The sequence below is a fragment of the Bufo gargarizans genome, chromosome 1, assembly GCF_014858855.1.
Source record: "Bufo gargarizans isolate SCDJY-AF-19 chromosome 1, ASM1485885v1, whole genome shotgun sequence".
NCBI classification, from domain to species: domain Eukaryota; kingdom Metazoa; phylum Chordata; class Amphibia; order Anura; family Bufonidae; genus Bufo; species Bufo gargarizans.
The window spans coordinates 529,918,621-529,938,759 of record NC_058080.1 but is presented as its reverse complement, the minus strand read 5'-3'; the positions used below and the strand labels follow the sequence as shown (position 1 = coordinate 529,938,759).

At 43.9% G+C, this 20,139-nt stretch overlaps 1 protein-coding gene across 1 annotated transcript in view; it reads right to left on the bottom strand.

The window, feature by feature from the left end:
- Positions 1 to 13,900: 13,900 nt before the first annotated feature.
- LOC122933924 (leucine-rich repeat-containing protein 74B-like) overlaps positions 13,901 to 20,139 on the bottom strand; it is a 45,937-nt gene continuing 39,698 nt past the window's right edge. The window contains exons 12-13 of the mRNA XM_044289018.1: positions 18,266 to 18,351; positions 13,901 to 14,290 (exon numbers count right to left, since the gene is read on the bottom strand). Of these exons, the coding sequence (XP_044144953.1) occupies positions 14,263 to 14,290; positions 18,266 to 18,351 (114 nt within the window). The 3' untranslated portion in view covers positions 13,901 to 14,262. The remainder of the gene's footprint in view (positions 14,291 to 18,265; positions 18,352 to 20,139) is intronic.

Genomic DNA, 20,139 nt, shown 5'->3' with positions numbered 1-20,139 from the left:
CCATTATATTATACACTGCTTGTGATGGGGAAAAATGAATCCAGCCAGCAAAGGAAGCAATATGGAGAATCACAATACATTAGTAATTGGCTTGCATTAACTTCCTCTACATGATAAATGCTATCTGCTGAAGTGACACAACCCCTTTAAGACTGTCAAATAAATGTATGGCAGTGGGTTTTTTCTGTTCACGGAATATGTAGCTACCTAGCCTGGCTGTCTGCCAGGGAAGCCAAATGGATTTGTATATGATTGTCTTGGATTTTCAGAAATTAGGAAAATTAAAGGAAGGCATCCCCACTTTAGAGTAGCTACACCCTTGGCGCCGGCTCTGTTGTAGTTATTGCACTTCGGCTTGAGAAGACTATTGTCATGACCTTGTACGCACTGTTACTACTGCCTCAGGATAATCTCATGTATATAAACCTGCTCCAGCAGCCTTCAGCATATTGCATTCATTATTCATGCCTTCTTTTAGTAGGTGTGGAACATGCTACTAGTTTGAGGTTTGTGAGGTCTGGCGGGTATTCTTCTTACTTAAATGGGTATTCCAGTGCCTGTTTAAAGTATGTGGCACAAAGCAAAATCCCAGAATATGTAGTAATTCAATGTTTTCAGTATTTTCCCCACATAATCGCTCGCCACTTACTGGCCCGAAATGTTATTTTTGTAGTCACTGGCTATAGTGCAGCTCTCTGGTGGAGCATAGGCTCAGGAGCGTGGGAGCAAGATATGAAGGTCAGCAGTGCATGATGGGAGTTGTAGTCTGCTATCCACATGAGCACTGCTGAATACTAACACACTCTGATTGCACGTTGAGGAGAACATAGGGAGCAAGAGTATGCATGCTGGGAGTTGTAGTTTCACAACAGCTGGCATGGCGGAGGTTGCCTAACCCTGGTATAGACAGTAGTATTAGTGGTGTACTGCTACTCTGTGCGTAATGACCCTGCAGCCTTCATTCAAGTTTCTCCTCTGCACAGCGGAATACCCCTTTAAGACTTGTGTCACATACAGGTTTTTTTTCTGCTGGTTTAGTGGCTGATGTTTTTTTGCATCTCTTTTAGGCAAGAAAATGCCAGTTCTAGATGTTTAGGGGAAATATTAAATGCAGAACAAACAGGGATTTTTGTTTATAGTGACATTTTTTTTATTCAACCTTGAGCTGTGCTTTTTTTGGGCTACTGGCAATTTGTGCGGCATTTTTAAACCTTGATAAAAAAAAATTGATATTTTTTTTTTGTTTTGTTTTTGTTCGTTTAATGGCATTATTTGTTATTTTGCATGCTCTGGATTTGATTATTTTTCAGGTGTTTTCCCATAGACGTCTCTGTAGGGAAATAAAATGTATATGGCTAAAAACAAATGACAATCTGAAAAATCTCTTGCTTCCTGATGTTTTTTTTTTTTTGTTTATCTAAAAAGCTGTGAGGGAGCAAACTAAACTATCTGTATGAAGATGTCTAGGAAAAGCCATGGATAAAGATTTTAAACCTTTTTATTAATAAATGGGTTCTTTTATGGGTATAGCCACATACACCCCTGTAAGCATTCCATGTCTTCTGCTAATTCAGGCATTTTACATTGTCCTTTTAGTACCTTAGTCGGTGGACAGCTTACCTGTACTCTCATGTTTCACCAGTTGTCGTGCTCACTACATAGTGAACCTTGTATGTTTAAGCCCAGCCACACTGGTTTGTATGGCAGCATAAGAATTGATAGTATAGGATACATTATATAAAAGATCTATGCATGTTAGGCTTCATGTACACTGCCGTGCTCATATTTCGGCCCTTAAAACCTTAAAATACAGATACATCCAGAGTGCATTCCTCATTTTTTCTCTCTTATAAATGACAAGGACTATTCTCGTCCATAATATGAATAGGATATGTTCTATAATTTGCGAAATGTGTGCATGGCGCCATAGCAATGAATGGGTCAGTGCGCTATCTGCAAAAAATGTGGATATTACACCGATGAAATATTGTGTGCATGAGGTCTTGGTGCCTCCGTATGGCAGCAGCATCCTGTTGCCAGGAGAAGCGGGAGTGCGGCCCGGCTCTCACTGACGTCAGAGCCCCAGGCCATTGAGGAAGTGCCGTGGAGCTCCCGAAAGTCAGGGCTCACGGATGGCAGCACCACCCAATTGCACGTTGCGGAGAACATAGAGCATCTTTTCATTATGATCTGAATAAGGCTACTTTCACACTAGCGGCACGGACCTCCGGCGGGCTGTTCCGTAGGGTGAACAGCCTGTTGGATACATCCTGCCGCTAGTGACCGTGTGCCCCCGGACTGCCGCTCCGTCCCCATTGACTATAATGGGGGCGGAGTTACGGCAGAGGCACGGCGAGAGGCTGCCGGAATAAAACTACATGTCCAACATTTATTCCGGCAGCTTTTCGCCGTGCCTCCGCTGGAACTCCTCCCCGCCCCCATTATAGTCAATGGAGACGGAGCGGCAGTCCGGGGGCACACGGTCACTAGCGTTAGGACGGATCCGACAGGCTGTTCACCCGACGGAACAGCCCGCCGGAGGTCCGTGCCGCTAGTGTGAAAGTAGCTATATTCAGATCATACTGAAAAGCTGCTCCAGAATTGTTATATTATGGGGTATACAATCGTTTACTACAACAGGTATGTGAGGAGTACAGGCAGGTCCTCTTTAGTTTCTGATGTTTATTAAAACATAGGCATAGGCATCGGCATAGACCGACCAATCTATGACAGCAGCAGCACAGGACGACTATTCTATAGAAAACCTAATCTAAAGTTTAGTTCTTTTCTGAAGTAACATCATAGGGGTCTCCGACATTCAGGTCACTACTCCTTTAAACAGAAGAGTACTTTGTATTATCTATATTTCTGCAATCTATTCCCAGAGACGATATCTCAGGGATATGCACGGTATTGCCATTTGTAAACGAGCACACACCCAGATTACAAAGATTCAGAAGCTTAGTACAGGGTTAGCACTTGTAATCTATTTTTTTTTTTTTTTTTTTTATGGATGCAGAAAAATTCAATAAATATTGGAAATTGGATGTATGTTCAGTGCAAGGCCTCATGAGCACACGCATATTTTTCATCTGCATTTTATGCTGATATCACATGGACCCATTCTTTTTTATGGCCATGCACACATCCATATTTTTTGCAAATTATGGAATATGTGTAATTCTTCTCTGTATTGTGGACTAGAATAGCCCTTTCTATAAATGGGAGTGAGAAAAATACAGAATGCACACAAGAAGGTTTCCATATTTTCGTATCCGCAGTTTGCAGACTGAAATACAGACACGGCTGTAGCCTAAGGTAATGGTATAATGGTACAATGCACAACTGCGTACCGCCACCATCATGGCAGCATTATCTTCTAGGAGACGTTAATTTTTAATTTTTTTTAAATGGAGGAATAACAAAAATGTACATATTTCAATACGCCCGAACACTTCAGCATAGATGGTAAAAAAAAAAAAAACGGAGAAACCCGACCTAGTAACCCTTTCTTTAAAGATTTGCTGTTTGCCTTTATTCTGCACATGCGTTGTGATATCACAGCCCAGTACTCTTCCGGCGTACTTCAAAACTCTGTACGAGATGACCTTGTGAGCGCTGGTCCTGAGATACCGTAATTATACGGCCACTTCACTGTGTTCTCAGTGCTTACGGCGATTAAAAAACAAATCTTGTATTTTTGTATTAATGTATTTTAACGTTCTTTGGGAGAAACATCCTTGCTCCAAATGTCTTTTCCAATCATTTGAACTTCTGTTTGGTTGTACAGTGATGTATTTATTTCAGAATGGAAGTAGCTAATAAATGTTTAGAGATGAAAAGTCTCCTGATTCCTGCATTTCTTTATATTTCAGTCATTTTATTAAACAGAAGTCAGTTTGAAAGTCAACAGTGATTACAAAGTTTCCGCATCACATAAGAAAAGGGCAAAGGACTCAACATGGTGGAAATATATTCACATAAGGCCTCTTGCACACGACCGTATGTCCTCCCAGATATACGGTCCGTGAGAAGGCCATATGTCCCAGAGTGGCATGGATCATGCGCTCGGGAGTACACAACATCATATATTACAATGATGCTGTGAACTCCCGTGCGTATGATCCCTATCCCTATCCCTACTCGCGGCCGTGTGCAAGAGGCCTGAGGGTGCTCATACATGCGGATTGGCCATAGACCTTACAGGGCCATTTTCTGGTGGGCCGATGCCCAGCGGACCGTCTGGGCCCCCCTTACGGCCGGCCAGTGGGAGTTTTTGGGGATGTATTTTGTGCTGATGGGGGCAGTATTTTATGATGGACTGTGGTATTTGGTTCTGTTGGAGTGGTATAATGAGCCACAATATGGTATTGCTGGCCTTGCCTTCCATCATTTTGGATCCCATTACAAAACGGGGCCACTTTTACAATTTTTTTTTCTTTAAGTTTCCAATTCGCCCCTGGACACATGGTCAGGTATTTTTATGCAGTTTTTGAAACCAAGACCAGGAGTGGATTGAAAAAAGTGGAGGTTTGTATTGATCCACACCTGATTTTGGCTTCAAAAACTGCATCAAAAAGCCTGAGCGTGTGTCAGGACCCTAACAAACATGTAATGATCTTTGAATGGTTCCGAAAAGGAGAAGGAAGAGTTATTCCTCTGATTTCCCTGGCAACTCATTTTCCAAGCAAAAGGTAGCTTTGCAAGGGTAGTTGTCAGATGACGATTGAGCAGGTGCTGAAATTATATTCGTATCTGCTGAATATTATCTCCAGGGGGACCATATCTTTTCAAGCTTTTTAGGGCTGTTTCACACGTCGGTTGCCGCGCGTGGAATCTGCTGCGTGAAAGAGAGCCAAGCCCTGCTCTGGACAGCAGAGACACGGAGCATTAACCTGATTAATAATGCTCCGTGCCTCTCTGTGATCTTTTTACTACAAAATCACAGTGACAACTTTATCTTACTCTGATTTTGTAGTAAAAAGATCACAGAGAGGCACGGAGCATTATCAATCATGTTAATGCTCTGTGTCTCTGCTGTCCAGAACGGGGCTTGGCTCTCTTTCAAGCAGTGGATTTCACGCACGGGATCCGCTCGTGTGAAAGAGCCCTTAGGCCCCTTTCACACGGGTGAGTTTTCCGCGCTGGTGCCATTTGTGAGGTGAACGCATTGCACCCGCACTGAATCCAGACCCATTCACTTCAATTGGGCTGTGCAGATGAGCAGTGATTTTCACGCATCACTTGTGCGTTGCGTGAAAATCGCAGCATGTTCAGCGTTTTTCACACAACGCAGGCCCCATAGAAAGGAATGAGGCTGCGTGAAAATTACATAGCATCCGCAAGCAAGTGCAATTTTCTTGCATGGTTGCTAGGAGATGATGGGAATGAGCGACCCCATTAAAGTTAGTTGACTGTATTATTTTCCATTATAACCATGTTATAAGGGAAAATAATAAAATATACAGAACACCTAACCTAAACCCGAACTTCTTTGAAGAAGTCCAGGTTCGGGTCTGGGTACCACATTCAGTTTTTTTATCACGCGCGTGCAAAACACATTGCACCTGCGCAATAAAAACTGAACAACGCAATCGCAGTCAAAACTAACTGAAATTGCATGCGCACCCGTGCGGGTTTCCCGCAATGCACGCGCGACGCATCCGGAGCAAATCCGTGACACCCCTGTGAAAGAGGCCTTAGTCTTAGGCCTCCTGCACACGAACGTGTGCGCCCCGTCGTCGTTCTGAAGCCCGGAAAATGCGGGCCACAATGCACGAACACCATTCGTGGGGCAGCCGCAGCGGTTCCGCAAAAAGATAGAACATGTTATATCTTTTTGCGGAACGGATGTACGGGACCAAACCCCACGGAAGCACTCCGTTGTGCTCTCGTAGGGTTCCGTTCCGAACCATTCCGCATCTCCAGAATTGCGGACCCATTGAAGTAAATGGGTCCGCATCCGTGATGCGGAATGGCCACGGAACGGCACCTGTGTATTGTGGATCCACAAATGCGGTCCGCAATACGGCAACGGGAAGCACACTTAAAGTCCAATCCATATTACAGGGGGTTTCCGGGTTCACATTATTGCTAGGCCATCAGCATCTGAACAGTGGGCGTCTGACTCTAGGCACCACACCATTTTAAGTGGCTGCAGCGCTTGGCTGAGTGCTGCAGATTCTTTATTTTTTAGGCTTCATGCACATGATTGTATGTGTTTTGCGTTCCACAAAACATGGATACTGACCATGTGCATGTCATGCACATGGTGTGCTTTTCACATTTTTGACACCCCATTGAAAGGAATGGTTCCGCATCTGATCCACAAAAAATACATACGGTCGTGTGCATGGGGCCTTAGGACTGTATTAGACAAGGAGATAGTTGGACAGCTCATCACTAACAAGTGTTCGTAGGAATGCTTGTTAGCGATGATCTGCCTGTGTAAAAGTGCCACGATTACCCGATCGTTCATCAGACAATCCAAATTTTTACACAGGCTGAAAAATCATTGTTTGCCGGCGGCAGATCGTGATGTCTAATCACGGTCTGTTGCCAGCAAATAATGGTTTTGTATGGGGGTGAGCGATTGCATTAGCGATAGCTCCTCCTCATACTGTGGAAGAGATCGCTGCATGTAATAGCAGAAGTCTCCTCCACTGACTAACAGGCAATTGTCGTGACAATCATCAGCCTAATCTGCTGGTCTAAGGGTGCTGGCACACAGTGCGGTTCTGACATGCATTCAGGATGCAGTTTTTTATTGTAGCTAGCTGAAATTACTTAGATCATTCCCACTATGCAGACCACCAGGGTTTAATGAGGCTGCTAACCTGGCTAAATTGAAAACTGCATCCTGAATGCATGTCAGAACTGCTCTGTGTGCCAGCACCCTAAGGCCCCTTGCAGACGAGCGTTTGTCACGCTGGGAGTCCGCAGCACAGCTCCCGGCATGACCTCCCAGCACTGACGGAGGTCACATAGCATTATATTGATTTATGATGCTATGTAACACTTACAGTTCTGGAATGTATTGGATAACACTGGCAGCATTATGTTAGTGTTATCCAATACATTCCAGAACTGTAAGGGTTACATAGCATCATAAATCTGTATAATGATATGTGACCTCATCAGTGCTGGGAGTTCAGGCCAGGAGCTGCGCTGGCTGCGGACTCGCAGGGTGACAAACATTTGTCTGCAAGGGGCCTAAGGCTGGTTTCACACAAGCAAGTTCAACGCATTGAACTCGCAGCATGTGTCTGCGGCAGCTTCTGTACTGACCTCCATAGCACTGAGAGGGGTCACTTGGTATTATATTGATTTATGATGCTATGTAACCCTGTTCTGATGGCATTGTCTCAGTGTTATCCAATACATTCCAGAGCTCTAAAGGCCTCTTTCACACGGGCATCAGTTTTTTTGCCCGGATAAGAACCGGGTGCGTTGCAGGAAAATGCGCCATTTTTCCGCGCAAGTGCAAAACATTGTCATGCGTTGCACTCGCGTGAGAAAAATCACGCATGTTTGGTACCCAAACCCGAACTTCTTCACAGAAGTTCGGGCTTGGGATTGATGTTCTGAAGATTGTATTATTTTCCCTTATAACATGGTTATAAGGGAAAATAATAGCATTCTGAATACAGAATGCATAGTATAATAGTGCTGGAAGGGTTAAAAAAAAAATTTTTTAACTCACCTTAGTCCACTTGATCGCGAAGCCGGCATCTCCTTGTGTCTCCTCTGCTGCTGAACAGGACCTGGGGTGAGCTGCTGCATTAAATACCGGTTAAGGACCTTTGATGACGTCACTTCGGTCATCACATGGTAAGTCACATGATCTTTTACCATGGTGATTCACCATGGTAAAAGACCATGTGATGACCGGAGTGACGTAATCAAAGGTCCTTAACCTCTATTCAATGCAGCAGCTCACCCCAGGTCCTGTTCAGCGCAGAGGAGACACAAGGAGATGCCGGCTTCGCGATCAAGTGGACTAAGGTGAGTTAAATTTTTTTAAATTTTTTTTTTTTTAACCCCTCTAGCGTTGTTTTACTATGCATTCTGTATTCAGAATGCTATTATTTTCCCTTATAACCATGTTATAAGGGAAAATAATAATAATCGGGTCTCCATCCCGATCGTCTCCTAGCAACCGTGCGTGAAAATCGCACCGCATCCGTTCTTGCTTGCGGTTTTCACGCTTCCCATTCACTTCTATGGGGCCTGCGTCGCATGAAAATCGGACAATATAGAGCATGCTGCGATTTTCACTCAACGCACAAGTGATGTGTGAAAATCACCGCTCATGTGCACAGCCCCATAGAAATGAATGTGTCCGGATTCAGTGCGGGTGCAATACGTTCACCGCACGCATCGCACCTGCACGGAAAACTCGCCCGTGTGAAAGGGGCCTAAGGCCTTTCACATAAGCGAGTATTCCGAGCATGGAATCCGGACCCATTTATTTCAATGGGGCTGTGTACATGTGCGTTGGTTTTCACACATCACTTGTGTGTTGCATGAGAATCGCAGCATGTTCTATATTCTGCGATTTGCACGCAACGCTGGCCCCATAGAAGTGAATGTAGCTGCGTGATGCGATTCGTTTTTAACGGATGGTTGCTAAGAGATGTTTACATTCAGTTTTTTATCACGCGAGTGCAAAACACATTGCACCCGCGCTATAAAAACTGAACGCAATCGCAGGCAAAACTGAATGACTTTGCCTGCAAAATCGCACATTTTTTACTAAACGAATTCGCAACGCATCTGGACCTAATCTGGACATGCTTGTCTGCAAGGGGCCTAAGGGTTACATATCAATATAATGCTAGGCAACCCCGATAGTGCTAGGGAGCTCAGTACGGGAGCTTCCGCAGACGCACGCTGCAAGTTCAATGTGTTGAACTCCCTTGTGTGTTATACAAGACTTAGGGTACTTTCACACTTGCGGCAGGACGGATATGACAGGCTGTTCACCCTGTTGGATCCGCCCTTCCGCTATTTCGCCGTGCCGCTGGACCGCCGCTCCATCCCTATTGACTATAATGGGGATGGGGGCCGAGCTCCGGAGCAGCACGGCGAAAGGCCGCCGGACTAAAAGACTAAAGTCTTGCATGTCCCACTTTTTAATCCGGCGGCCTCTCACTGCAGACTGTCGTACTATGCAATGAAGAGACCACAGCGCTCACCCAAGCAACTGATCTGCAGGAGTACGAAGAGTTGGACCTCTAATGATCTGATACTGTACATTCAATCAATATTGTAAACCCGGAGAACCCCTTTAACGCCTATTTGTACACTTCTTCACACAGCGGGGAAAAGTGTAGCAGTTGCCTATAGAAACCAGGTTGCCATTTTTAAAGGTTTGTGTGTATTTGATCAGTATTTTGCATTTTGCATCTTGGCTTAAAAAGAATAGATGTAAAATACTGAATGGAAGTGTGAATAAAGCCTTGCAGTGAGTGAGATACAAAATGGAGTCCAGTTGTCTTTATGACCATCTGTTGATTGTATGCTGCTTGTGACAAGGATCTTCCATTATCCAGTAACATGTCGACATTGGTTTCTATAGAGGAGCCTGTAATAATTGAACAGCAGGTTTAGTACGCGTCATGTTTGTTTAGTGTCGTATGCCATCCGTATAGAATCCAGAAAATCCTGTTTGCCTCTTGTGTCACTGGAACAGATGGCACTATGGTAACTACAGAAGTGTGACAATAGTCAGATGAATCCACGACCGAACCATGTTTCTCAGAATGGAAATTGAAACCTTCACATCTCATTAAACTCGCTGTGGTAAAGAGCGAGGCCCACAGGAAACTGCAATCAGATGGAGGACACACAAAATGTATGAGGAGAATCTACAGCAGCAACTGAATAAAGTACACATGTACAGAATTGGAGAGAAATATGGATCATATATATGTGAGAATTATGTATATTTGTAATAAAGGGATAATGTAGTAGTCTACTGTATGTTTCAGCTCTGGGTAGATCTGAACAGTCTGAGACAAATGGCTACCGACGCCTGTAGAGGAATCATTACTTAAACGTGACATGCTAGGTTATTTTTTTTATATATACACAGTGGGGGAGATTTATCAAACTGGTGTAGAGTAGAACTGGCTTAGTTGCCCATAGCAACGAATCAGATTCCACCTTTCATTTTTCAGAGCTCCTTTGGAAAATGAAAGGTGGAATCTGATTGGTTGCTATGGGCAACTAAGCCAGTTCTCCTTTACCACAGTTTTGATAAATCTGCCCCAAGCACACCACATAGATACAATAGGAGAACTAAGTTTACTGCATAGATACAGTACCAGAACAAAGCTCAATGGCAAACTACAGTGACAGAACCAAGTTAACTACAGCTTGGATTACTGCTGCATATTGGTCATCGGATCCACAAACTGATTATTCCCTTTCTAATTCTATGAGACGGCCATGTATCCCCTGTGGCCTGCATACGGCGGGTCCGCAATACACGGGACACCTGCCGTGTGCATCACAGATGCAGACCTGATCACTTGAATGGGTCCGCACATCCGGAGATACGGTGCAGAAGCACGGATCAGAACCCCATGGAAGCACTACGGAGTGCTTTCGTGGGGTTCCGTTCCACAAAAAGATAGAACTTGTCCTATCTTTTTGCGGAATGGGCAGATTGCAGACCCCATCAAGTGAATGGGGTCGCGATCGGTGCCTCTGCATTTTGCGGTCCGCAGCACTGGTATGGCCAGTACACGTTCATGTGCAAGAGGCCTAATCCACATTTTTCCGTGTGGAATCTATGGCAAAAATATACATGTTGTGGCTTTTAATATCTGCAATGTGTTTAGTATCCTGTATAGATTTTTTTCAAGGCAGGAGAATACTATAAAGACCATAAAATACCTCATTCATATGCACTGACACATATGCCTATGGGAAATCGCATGCGGCATGCAAGTGCCAAGTCTGGTGCATCTTATTGCAGTTCCCAACTAAGGCCTCTTTCACATCACATGCATATTAGGGTATGTTTCTCTTCTATGTGAATCTCACTCTGATTCTCCGTTTGATATAAAAAGTCACAAGGGAGAACAGATCTCCAGAATATGATAAAGAGACAGAAAAGTGAATTCTAATGCTTAAAAAGACATTTGCTCATACATTCACATGCATGTTTTTACACACACTTCTACATAGTTACAAGCATATGCACTATTGGGGTCATTTATCAAACTGGTGTAAAGCAGAACTGGCTTAGTTTCCCTTGACAACCAATCGGATTCCACCTTTAATTTTCCAAAGGAGCTGTCAAAAATGAAAGGTGGAATCCGATTGGTGGGTAATGTATTTGGGGGGCTCTTCTGTGGTCCCGTGCACAGAGTAATCACCAGATTGCCACTGCAGAGCTGAAAGGCCAAGCAACCGGAGTAATGCCACATGGTTGGAAGATGCAGGATCTGCCAGAACTCTTCTCCACATGAAAGCACAATTCAGCCTGCCGCAGGAGAACATCAGTGACCGAAGGCACGTTGAGGTCAGGAGTCGGGGCCCAAAGAAGTTGAAGAAGGGCCTGCTGCTGCTCAGATATGGGATGCAAGTAGCAAGCTGTCATGTCATATTGCCAATTGCTACTCCCACACAGTGAACTAAGATGGCCCATTACTGTTGAGGTGCTGGCAAATGCATCGGTGAGGCAGGTGCAGGAAAAGGCTGTCACTCATAGGGGGAGATTTATCAAACTGGTGTAAAGTAGAACTGGCTTAGTTCCCCATTTTTCACAGCTCCTTTGCCACGGGCAACTAAGCCAGTTCTACTTTACACCAGTTTGATAAATCTCCCCCGTAGGCTCCATAGCTCAGAGGACTACTATAGATCATACCAGTGTACTACTGTATTGCGGCGGCAGCAGGGAGCGCATGGCGTCATAGCAACCAATGACGCCGTGCGCTCCTGCTCTCAGCAGGAATCCAGCCCGTGGTTCCACGGACTGCTCACGGCCGTGAAAAACAGCCGTGTGCATTCGGCCTAAGCTAGACTGACTAGAACTTCTGCCCCACTCTTCCTTCAGGAAGTAGGGCTCGCCCGCCTCTCTCCATAGGGGGGGTTAGAATGGAATGGCAAGTTCCATTCTGTCTAACTATATCTCTGCCGTTTTTGCTGCTACCTGTTGGTGGACCAGGCACATTACATTTGAACAGTTACATAACATTAGAACTGCACAGTGTGGAGGACCTGGAATAAATACATAAGATGACTTGAGGCTAGACCAATATAGACAGTAGCAGGGTGCAGAAGTGTAACGGGTGTTACAGTAACATTCTGGAAGGTGAAGGGCCTTAAAGTCACTTCCCTCTGTGCAATCAATGATAATAAAAGCTGCTTGTGTTTAGCATCGTAATCCAATATTGCAGCGCAAGAAGCACATGTCTGCAAATCAGAGGTCAACTGCATGTCACCATTCATATGGACTGTATCTGACGGTAGGACATGGCCTCATTTATGGCACAGCATCTGGTCACAATGAATCTTCTTAAAGGGAACCTGTCACCTGGATTTTGGGTATAGAGCTGAGGACATGGGCTGCTAGATCACCGCTAGCACATTCGCACTATCTATTCCCCATAGCTCTGTGTGCTTTTATTGTGTAAAAAAAAAAAAAAGATTTTATATATAAATGTAAATGATGCAAGTATGAAGCCCAAGGAGCTGTTACTAGCATTTCCATAGCCCAGCCACACCCACTGTGAAGGAGCCCAGCACCACCTAGCATACTCCGAATCTCCTCCTTGCTCCCTGACATCACAAAGCTAAAGCGCCGTAATCTCGCGATGCACGAGCTAGCGCATGTGCAGTGTCGTCATAGTATTCCCTCCCTGTGCTGGCATCAGCCTCAGGGAACGAACTGCGCTCGCTCGCGCATAGCGAGATTACGGCGCTCTAGCTTTGTGACGTCGGGGAGCAAGGAGGAGATTCGGAGGATGCAGTGGGCGTGGCTGGGCTCAGAGTCAGAGAACGCTGGACTCATCTCTCAAGCATGGAGGAGACAAGACTCATCTAAGGTTAATTTACATATCTATAAAATTGATTTTTTGACACAATAAAAGCACACAGAGCTATGGGGAATGGGTATTGCGGATGTGCTAGTGGCCATCTAGCAGTCCATGTCCTCAACTCTATACCCAAAATCTAGGTGACAGGTTCCCTTTAAAGGATGCTTTTAATAAATATAACATATACTCTATTAATATTTACCTTGCCTATATGAGTCCTTATGTGCAGATCCTAAGCTGAAAAAAAAAGACAGTGTCTAATGATATGATTGAGATGACGAGCTACTTTCTTCTATCTAAACGTGGGTCATCTTATCCTGTCCAGTATATTGTATATCACTTGCATGATGAGCAGAAGAACTTGGTGTGGGTGCTGTATGTACAGGTATTTCAGGACAAAAAAATAATTCACAAACCTCCCAAGAGTAGGCTAAAATATAATATAAAGGTCTTTATTATAATAACAATATAATGATACACAGTTTTAGGTAGAATATTTGTCACAAACAGTTAATATAACCACTGAACTTCCTACCATAGCATATTTAACAGCATTATATCTGAACTGTAACCACTGGTCAGATAACAGCAGCTTGGTAAGAAACATGGTCAATTTTACATTACTTAATGGTTCTGCTTAAAGGGCCCTTCCCACTTTCCCACTTCTGTAGCTCCATTTAAAGGGCATCTGTCAGCAGATTTGTACCTATGAAACTGACCTGTCAAAGTGCAGAGGGAGCAGCAATTGCAGAGTAAGCGGAGCCTCTAGGTGTAATGGCAATACCCCAATTGCTCCTAGTGGCTCATTTGCATATATTAAAACTTCATTTTTCTCAGCAATGCAAGCACATATGAAGGTGGGACCAACACAGATGCCTTCAGCCGCCAAGCGCACATGTGACAGGTCAGCTAGTTTCATAGGTACTAACCTGCTGACAGATGCCCTTCAAGGGGTTATTCCACAAACAATACTTATCCCCTAGCCACTGGATAGGGGATAAATATCTAATCACTGTGGGTCTAACCCATGATCTGGCCATGGCTGTTCAGACTTTATTGGCATGTCATTTGCAGACAACCTACCTTTTAAGCTATAAAACTATGAATAAAATAATATATAATAAAATATAATTTAAAAAAAATTAATAAAAGGTTAAAAACTGTTGTCGACATGAAAGTGCTCCACCGAAGAAAACTTCAACTTTATCACTGTTCAAGAAGACAGGGCTTTGTGAAGCACACTGTAAAGAAACAAAATCAATTTTATAACAACTATACAGTAACCCATAATTAGGACACCTATGTCCAGTACACCAGCGGGCCGTGCCACACATATAAGCATCACTACTGAGGCCAATGATTGGTCACAAGAATGAAAGATACTCAGCATTGCTGCAGCAAAGTCACCAAACACTGGAGGGACCCCTGGGACTGTGGTGTGTGGACGGTGGGGGATTTAGAAGGTAATAGTTATTTTTTATATTATCATACTCCCTGCTTTTAGTCAATTTAGCAACTTTGGACAACTCTATTCTATAATGATACAAAGCCAGCAAATATCAATAACATGCCAATTTAGCGAAGTTGTGTGAAATTTGTGCTTTTACACAAAACAGCATACTTCAGTGACATGTGAAGGTGAACAGGTATATTAATGACATATGTTCAGCACTGCTACGCCTGTATAACAGGTGGATTTCCAGGAGATCCACTATGGCCCTTTTCAGCTGGAATATTATTTGGTGGTTTCACACATAGTTTTTTAAAGTAGAAAAAAATGGGAAATATAAAAGGGAGAGAATATATAAGTGGGAAATAAAAATGGGAAATATAAAAGGGATATATAAAGGAACGGAATATATAAGTGGGAAATAAAAATGGGAACTATCACTGCTGAAACAGCACTGCTGGATCTACTACTGCATCAAAGCTGCAGTGGCATTCGCCCAAAGAAGACTGTGCATGTATGATATGCCATAAATGTGTGATAAATGCATGTCTCACCTTTAGGACCCACACCTATGTTGAGAATGGGATACCATCTAACGGCTGCTTTAAATGGAGAGGCGGTTACTCAGCAACTCCCATAGCTCATGTCCGGCCTACCTATTTATTAGTGGCCATGACATGGGACAACATTCTTCATATTCTTTGAATATGCCATAGATGTCCAGATAGGAATATCCCTTTAAATGCTGAAGCACACTGCCAGTTTCTACATAAATGTAAAGCTGGCAATACACATTAGATAAATGACAGCCGATCCAGGTAATGTTGGTAGGATTGGCAGGCACTCTTGTGGGTGTAACTGTCAGACATTCTGGGAAACAAGGATCATACATGTTGTATTTCTACATTGTCCTCTGATAGATAAGCCACTGCTAGAGGTGTTGAGGGGGCAGAGCTGTCTGGCAGCACCTTATCCTTTCTCCGTAAATATGCATGCCCGGCAGTTTAAAGCCTTTGTATTTGTTGGTGAGTCAGATGAGATATATTATATGTATTGCCAGCATTGTGATTTGATAATATCAGTTATGTAGGGGTCAGAGGCCTGGTAGATTTCTGAATCCAATGCTATGCAATGTGTAAGTGTAATGACTTCAGAGATAATAAACTATGGAGATCATTCGACTGTATATAGTCGTCTGCACAAATTAGTCATAGGACACTCCATGTATGTCACCACCAGACATCTGAGATGCTCTGACAGACGTCTAGAACCTCCTCCTTGAGGTTCCTTTGTTTTGCTTTAATTTTCTCATCTCGTTAGCCTCTCTCAGCTGTCATGTAGTTACACTGATTGCATCCCTTTAAATCCTTTTCCCATAGTGCATCACTTTGCGGTTTATACAACTTCCTGGAGTGTGTGCATGTTGTTCCTACTTCTGAGTCTTCTACAAGATAAGTTTTGTTCATTTATTTGTGTCTTTTTGTTTGCTGGATCCCAGGTGACCCTGACTCCCTCCGTATCTAGAGTAGGGAGCCGGTGGTCGTGTCCCCTCACTATTATAGGGTGTTCAGGTGTTATACAGTCGAGGTACGAGGATATGCGATCATCTACCATTGGGATTTTCGCATAGGCTGAGCAGTCAGGGAGAGAGCCAGGTCTGATGCAGGGCTCTCCTTTTTTGTTCCTTAGTTTTGGATCCAGTCAGTCGTATATACATTTTGTGTTTTCTAGTTTCCTGCACACCTTCCGTGACAATGTATGAGTGTGGATAGCAATACTGCTTTTTTGACCCATGAGTGATATTTTTACACATGTATAATGGAAAATAATAAATAACTGTGGATGCAGGCTTGTCAGTAACAGTAGGTTTTCCATTCTACAGTACTACCTACATACATGAGTGTTCCATCTTTGTTATTCACCATATATATTTACCAAGCAATCTGCAAAAATGTATTGTATTGTATAGGGCAAATATAATCGTGAGCCGCAACTTCAACATTTTTATGTTAAAATGTACCTAAACTTTGGAAAACCTTAGTAAAAAATATTCTAAATGACATAAAATGAACTTTTGTAATTTACTGTCGTTTTATTCATGTTTTCCATGCAAAATAAATACCTGAAGTTCAGGTGTCTTTCGCAATTTGGAATCCATACATTTCTGACGTGTCAGTGGTATACTGCTCCACTGGGCCCACATTGAGCAATGTACAGCCAGGAGTGCACATTGCTGCTCTCACCTGTGCCAGCTCTGTTCCGCTAAATCCTGGTGTATCACATTCAATGAACTATGCCAGGATTTAGCGGAGCGATGCAGGCAAGAGCAGCGATACTGGGCCCTGTACCATGCAAAGCTTTTAAAGGTGGAATGAACGGGTGCAGGCAGGAACTCTGCATATCACATCGCTGCTCCTATATACACCCGCTTCACTAATGACCGGCATAGCACATCTACACGTCAGTGGTCTACAAATTCGCAAGAAGGATAGACACCTGAATTTATGGTGTCTATTTCCAATGGAAAAAGTAAAAAAATAAAAATAAAATCACATTCAGAGTAGTTTTTAATGAAGTTTTTTTTTCTAAAGTTTAGGTACACTTTAAAGGGGTAGTGCCAATATTACATTTTACTTTAAAGGGATTCTGTCACCTCTCATAACACAAATTCATATTTTAAACCAGTCATGTTACACAGATTACCTTGAATCGGCTTTGCTGTTCTATACTGTAATCCGTCCAGTAGTTTTGCTGAAAAACTGACTTTTATAATTATGCTAATTAATTCTGAAGGTGCCCAGAGGGGCGTTATGTTCCACTTTGTGTGCCCAGTAACGCCCCCCTGCAGTGCCCAAAACGCCTTCCTCCTGAATCCCTAACCGCCCACAGCGTCTCATCCCTCTCCTCCCCCTCCCTGACGGCCGAGCGAAGTCTCGCGCAGACGCAGTACCCACTGAGGGCTGCGCCAGTGCGATTTGCAGGAGACTGAGGGAAGAGCGAGCATCGGACGTCACTGGGCTCGGCGCATGCCCAGTGACGACGATGAAGCTGGAACATAACGCCCCTCTGGGCACCTTCAGGATTAATTAGCATAATTATAAAAGTCGTTTTTCAGCAAAACTACTGGACGGATTACAGTATAGAACAGCAAAGCAGATTCAAGGTAATCTGTGGAGCATGACTGGTTTAAAACCTGAATTTGTGTTATGAGAGGTGACAGAATCCCTTTAATATGATTCAGCATGAAAAACTAGTTACTTTTATCATTTACTTTCTGTTAAAAAAAATGCTCTAGTTGTGAGATATTATCTTTGCTTCTTTATTAAGGCACCTCCTGGTGTTCCTGTATAGAAATGTGCGCGTCCACCTACTGAGGTGGTCACTCGTGCTCAGTTCCATGCGTCAACTGCCATCAGCTGTATCTACTGCTAGAAACTGTGACAGGAGGAGAGCTGCAGCAGAAAGGACACATCCCCTGAGAAAGGATACACCCCTGAGAAAGGATACACCCCTGAGTTTCCACTCTGAAGAGAATCTTACAGGCCAATTGAAGCAATGAATGGGGAGAGCTCTGGGTTCAAGTGAGGTACAGGGCTGGTTCTAGCTGTGTTGGCAAGAGATTGTCATGTACTATATGATGTCTAAATTAAATTTTTTGCATTAATCTAGGCATAAGCCCTTTATACCACTCTTTCTGAGCACTTATTTCCCATCACGTAATATTTTAATAAATCCAATTGTAAAGATTATAATATTCAAAAATCACCTAATATCAATCATGCCGCTCTTGTCTTTGTCCAGGAAATTGATCAGCTGCTGAATTTCTTCTTTAGACATTGCAATTCCAATATTCTGTAATAGGAATGAAAGCAGGATGTGAAATAACATAAGACTTAGGCCTCAGGCCCGTGTGTGCCGGCCAGGCCCGTGCTGTATACCGCAAATTGCATCCGCAATGCACAGGCACCAACCGTAGGGCCGCTGCATGCGGACGCTTACTCATTCACTTGCGTGGGGTTCGGTGCCTCTGTTCCGCACCGACCTTCTGGCTAGCAGACCCATTCAAGTGAATGGGTCCGCATCCGTGATGCAGGGTGCACGAGGCCGGTGCCCATGTATTGCGGACTCGCTGTTTGCAGGCCACAATATGGCCACAGCCGGGCGGCTGTGTGCATGAGCCCTTAAGGCACTTTTACATTGACAGAGAATCGAGCAATATTCAGGAACACATATCTATGAATTTGCTCAATACTAATTGTTTGATTCTAGTTTTCAAATGGATATAAGAAAATTGAGTGTTTAGGAGACTTTCTGCTCGGAGCTTCTGATGGTTAACATTAATGACTGAGAGCTGTTGAGAGTCACGGTATGTATTACTGCCTTGAGTCACACATAGTAGATACAGTATGTTGCACACATTTTTGTGACGGTGCTATTCCTTTGAATAGAGATTGTGGAATCTTGCTGCCAAAATAACCCCATTCAGATATATGGAACTGCTTTTCAGTCGCAAAATTTCTGCAACAGATCTGCCCTGTGTGAGTATAGGGGCTCATTTATTAACTGATATACGCCATTTTTCAGCGACTTTTCCCGCTCACGCCACTTTTCTGACAGGTTGAGAAAAGGGGGTGGGGAAGAGGGCGGGCCAACCTCATTCATCATTTTCTACGCTAGTTTTTGCCGTAGAAAATGGCTTAAATCTACTCCAGCAAAATTGTTGGTGTAGATTTAAGTTTGTCGCACGGCCTGCTGGAGGAAGCGCCAAAGTTATATAGAGGCCTGCGCCTCCACGTAACTTTGTTGCTTCCTCCAGAAGTGCAGAGACAACCAAGACCGGCGTGTAAATAGCCAGTCCTAATAAATGAGCTCCATAGTGCTTCTTCATATCATGGTCAAGTAAATGGGGCCTAGGAGCTGATCATACAAGAGAAAGTATCCAGCTAATCAGTTATTAAGGGGCAATGGGGCATGACTACCCCCACATACTATCCTGCACTGCAGGGCCGGCTCCAGGTTCATGTGGGCCCTTGGGCGATAAATCCCAGTGGGCCCCCATGAGGAATTTTTTTACATTGACATGTCCCCCTGTGGCTCCCACACGGTATAATGACCCCCAGTGGCCCCTATACATTATAATGACTACTAGTGGCCCTTCACACAGTATAATGACTACTAGTGGGCCTTTACACAGTATAATGAACCCCCAATTTCCCCCCCCCCCCACTGTATAATGACCACTTGTGGCCCTGCATTCAGAATAATAACCCCCAATCGCCCCCATTCAGAATAATGACCCCCAGTAGCCCCCACACTGGGGGAATACTGTATGGAGGGGGCTCTGGGGGTCATTATACTGAATGGAGGGTCATTGGGGATCATTATACTAAATGGGGGACACTGGGGGTCATTATACTATGTAAAGGGCCCTCACAGTATAATGACCCCACAGTGACCCTCCATTCAGAATAATGACCCCCAGTCGCCCCCACACTGGGGGTTATACTGTATGGAGGGGGCACGAGGGGTTATTATATTTAATGGGGGCTCTGGTGGTCATTATGCTAAATGGAGGGTCAATGGGGATCATTATACTAAATGGGGGGCACTGGGAGTCATTATACTGTGTAAGGGGCCCTC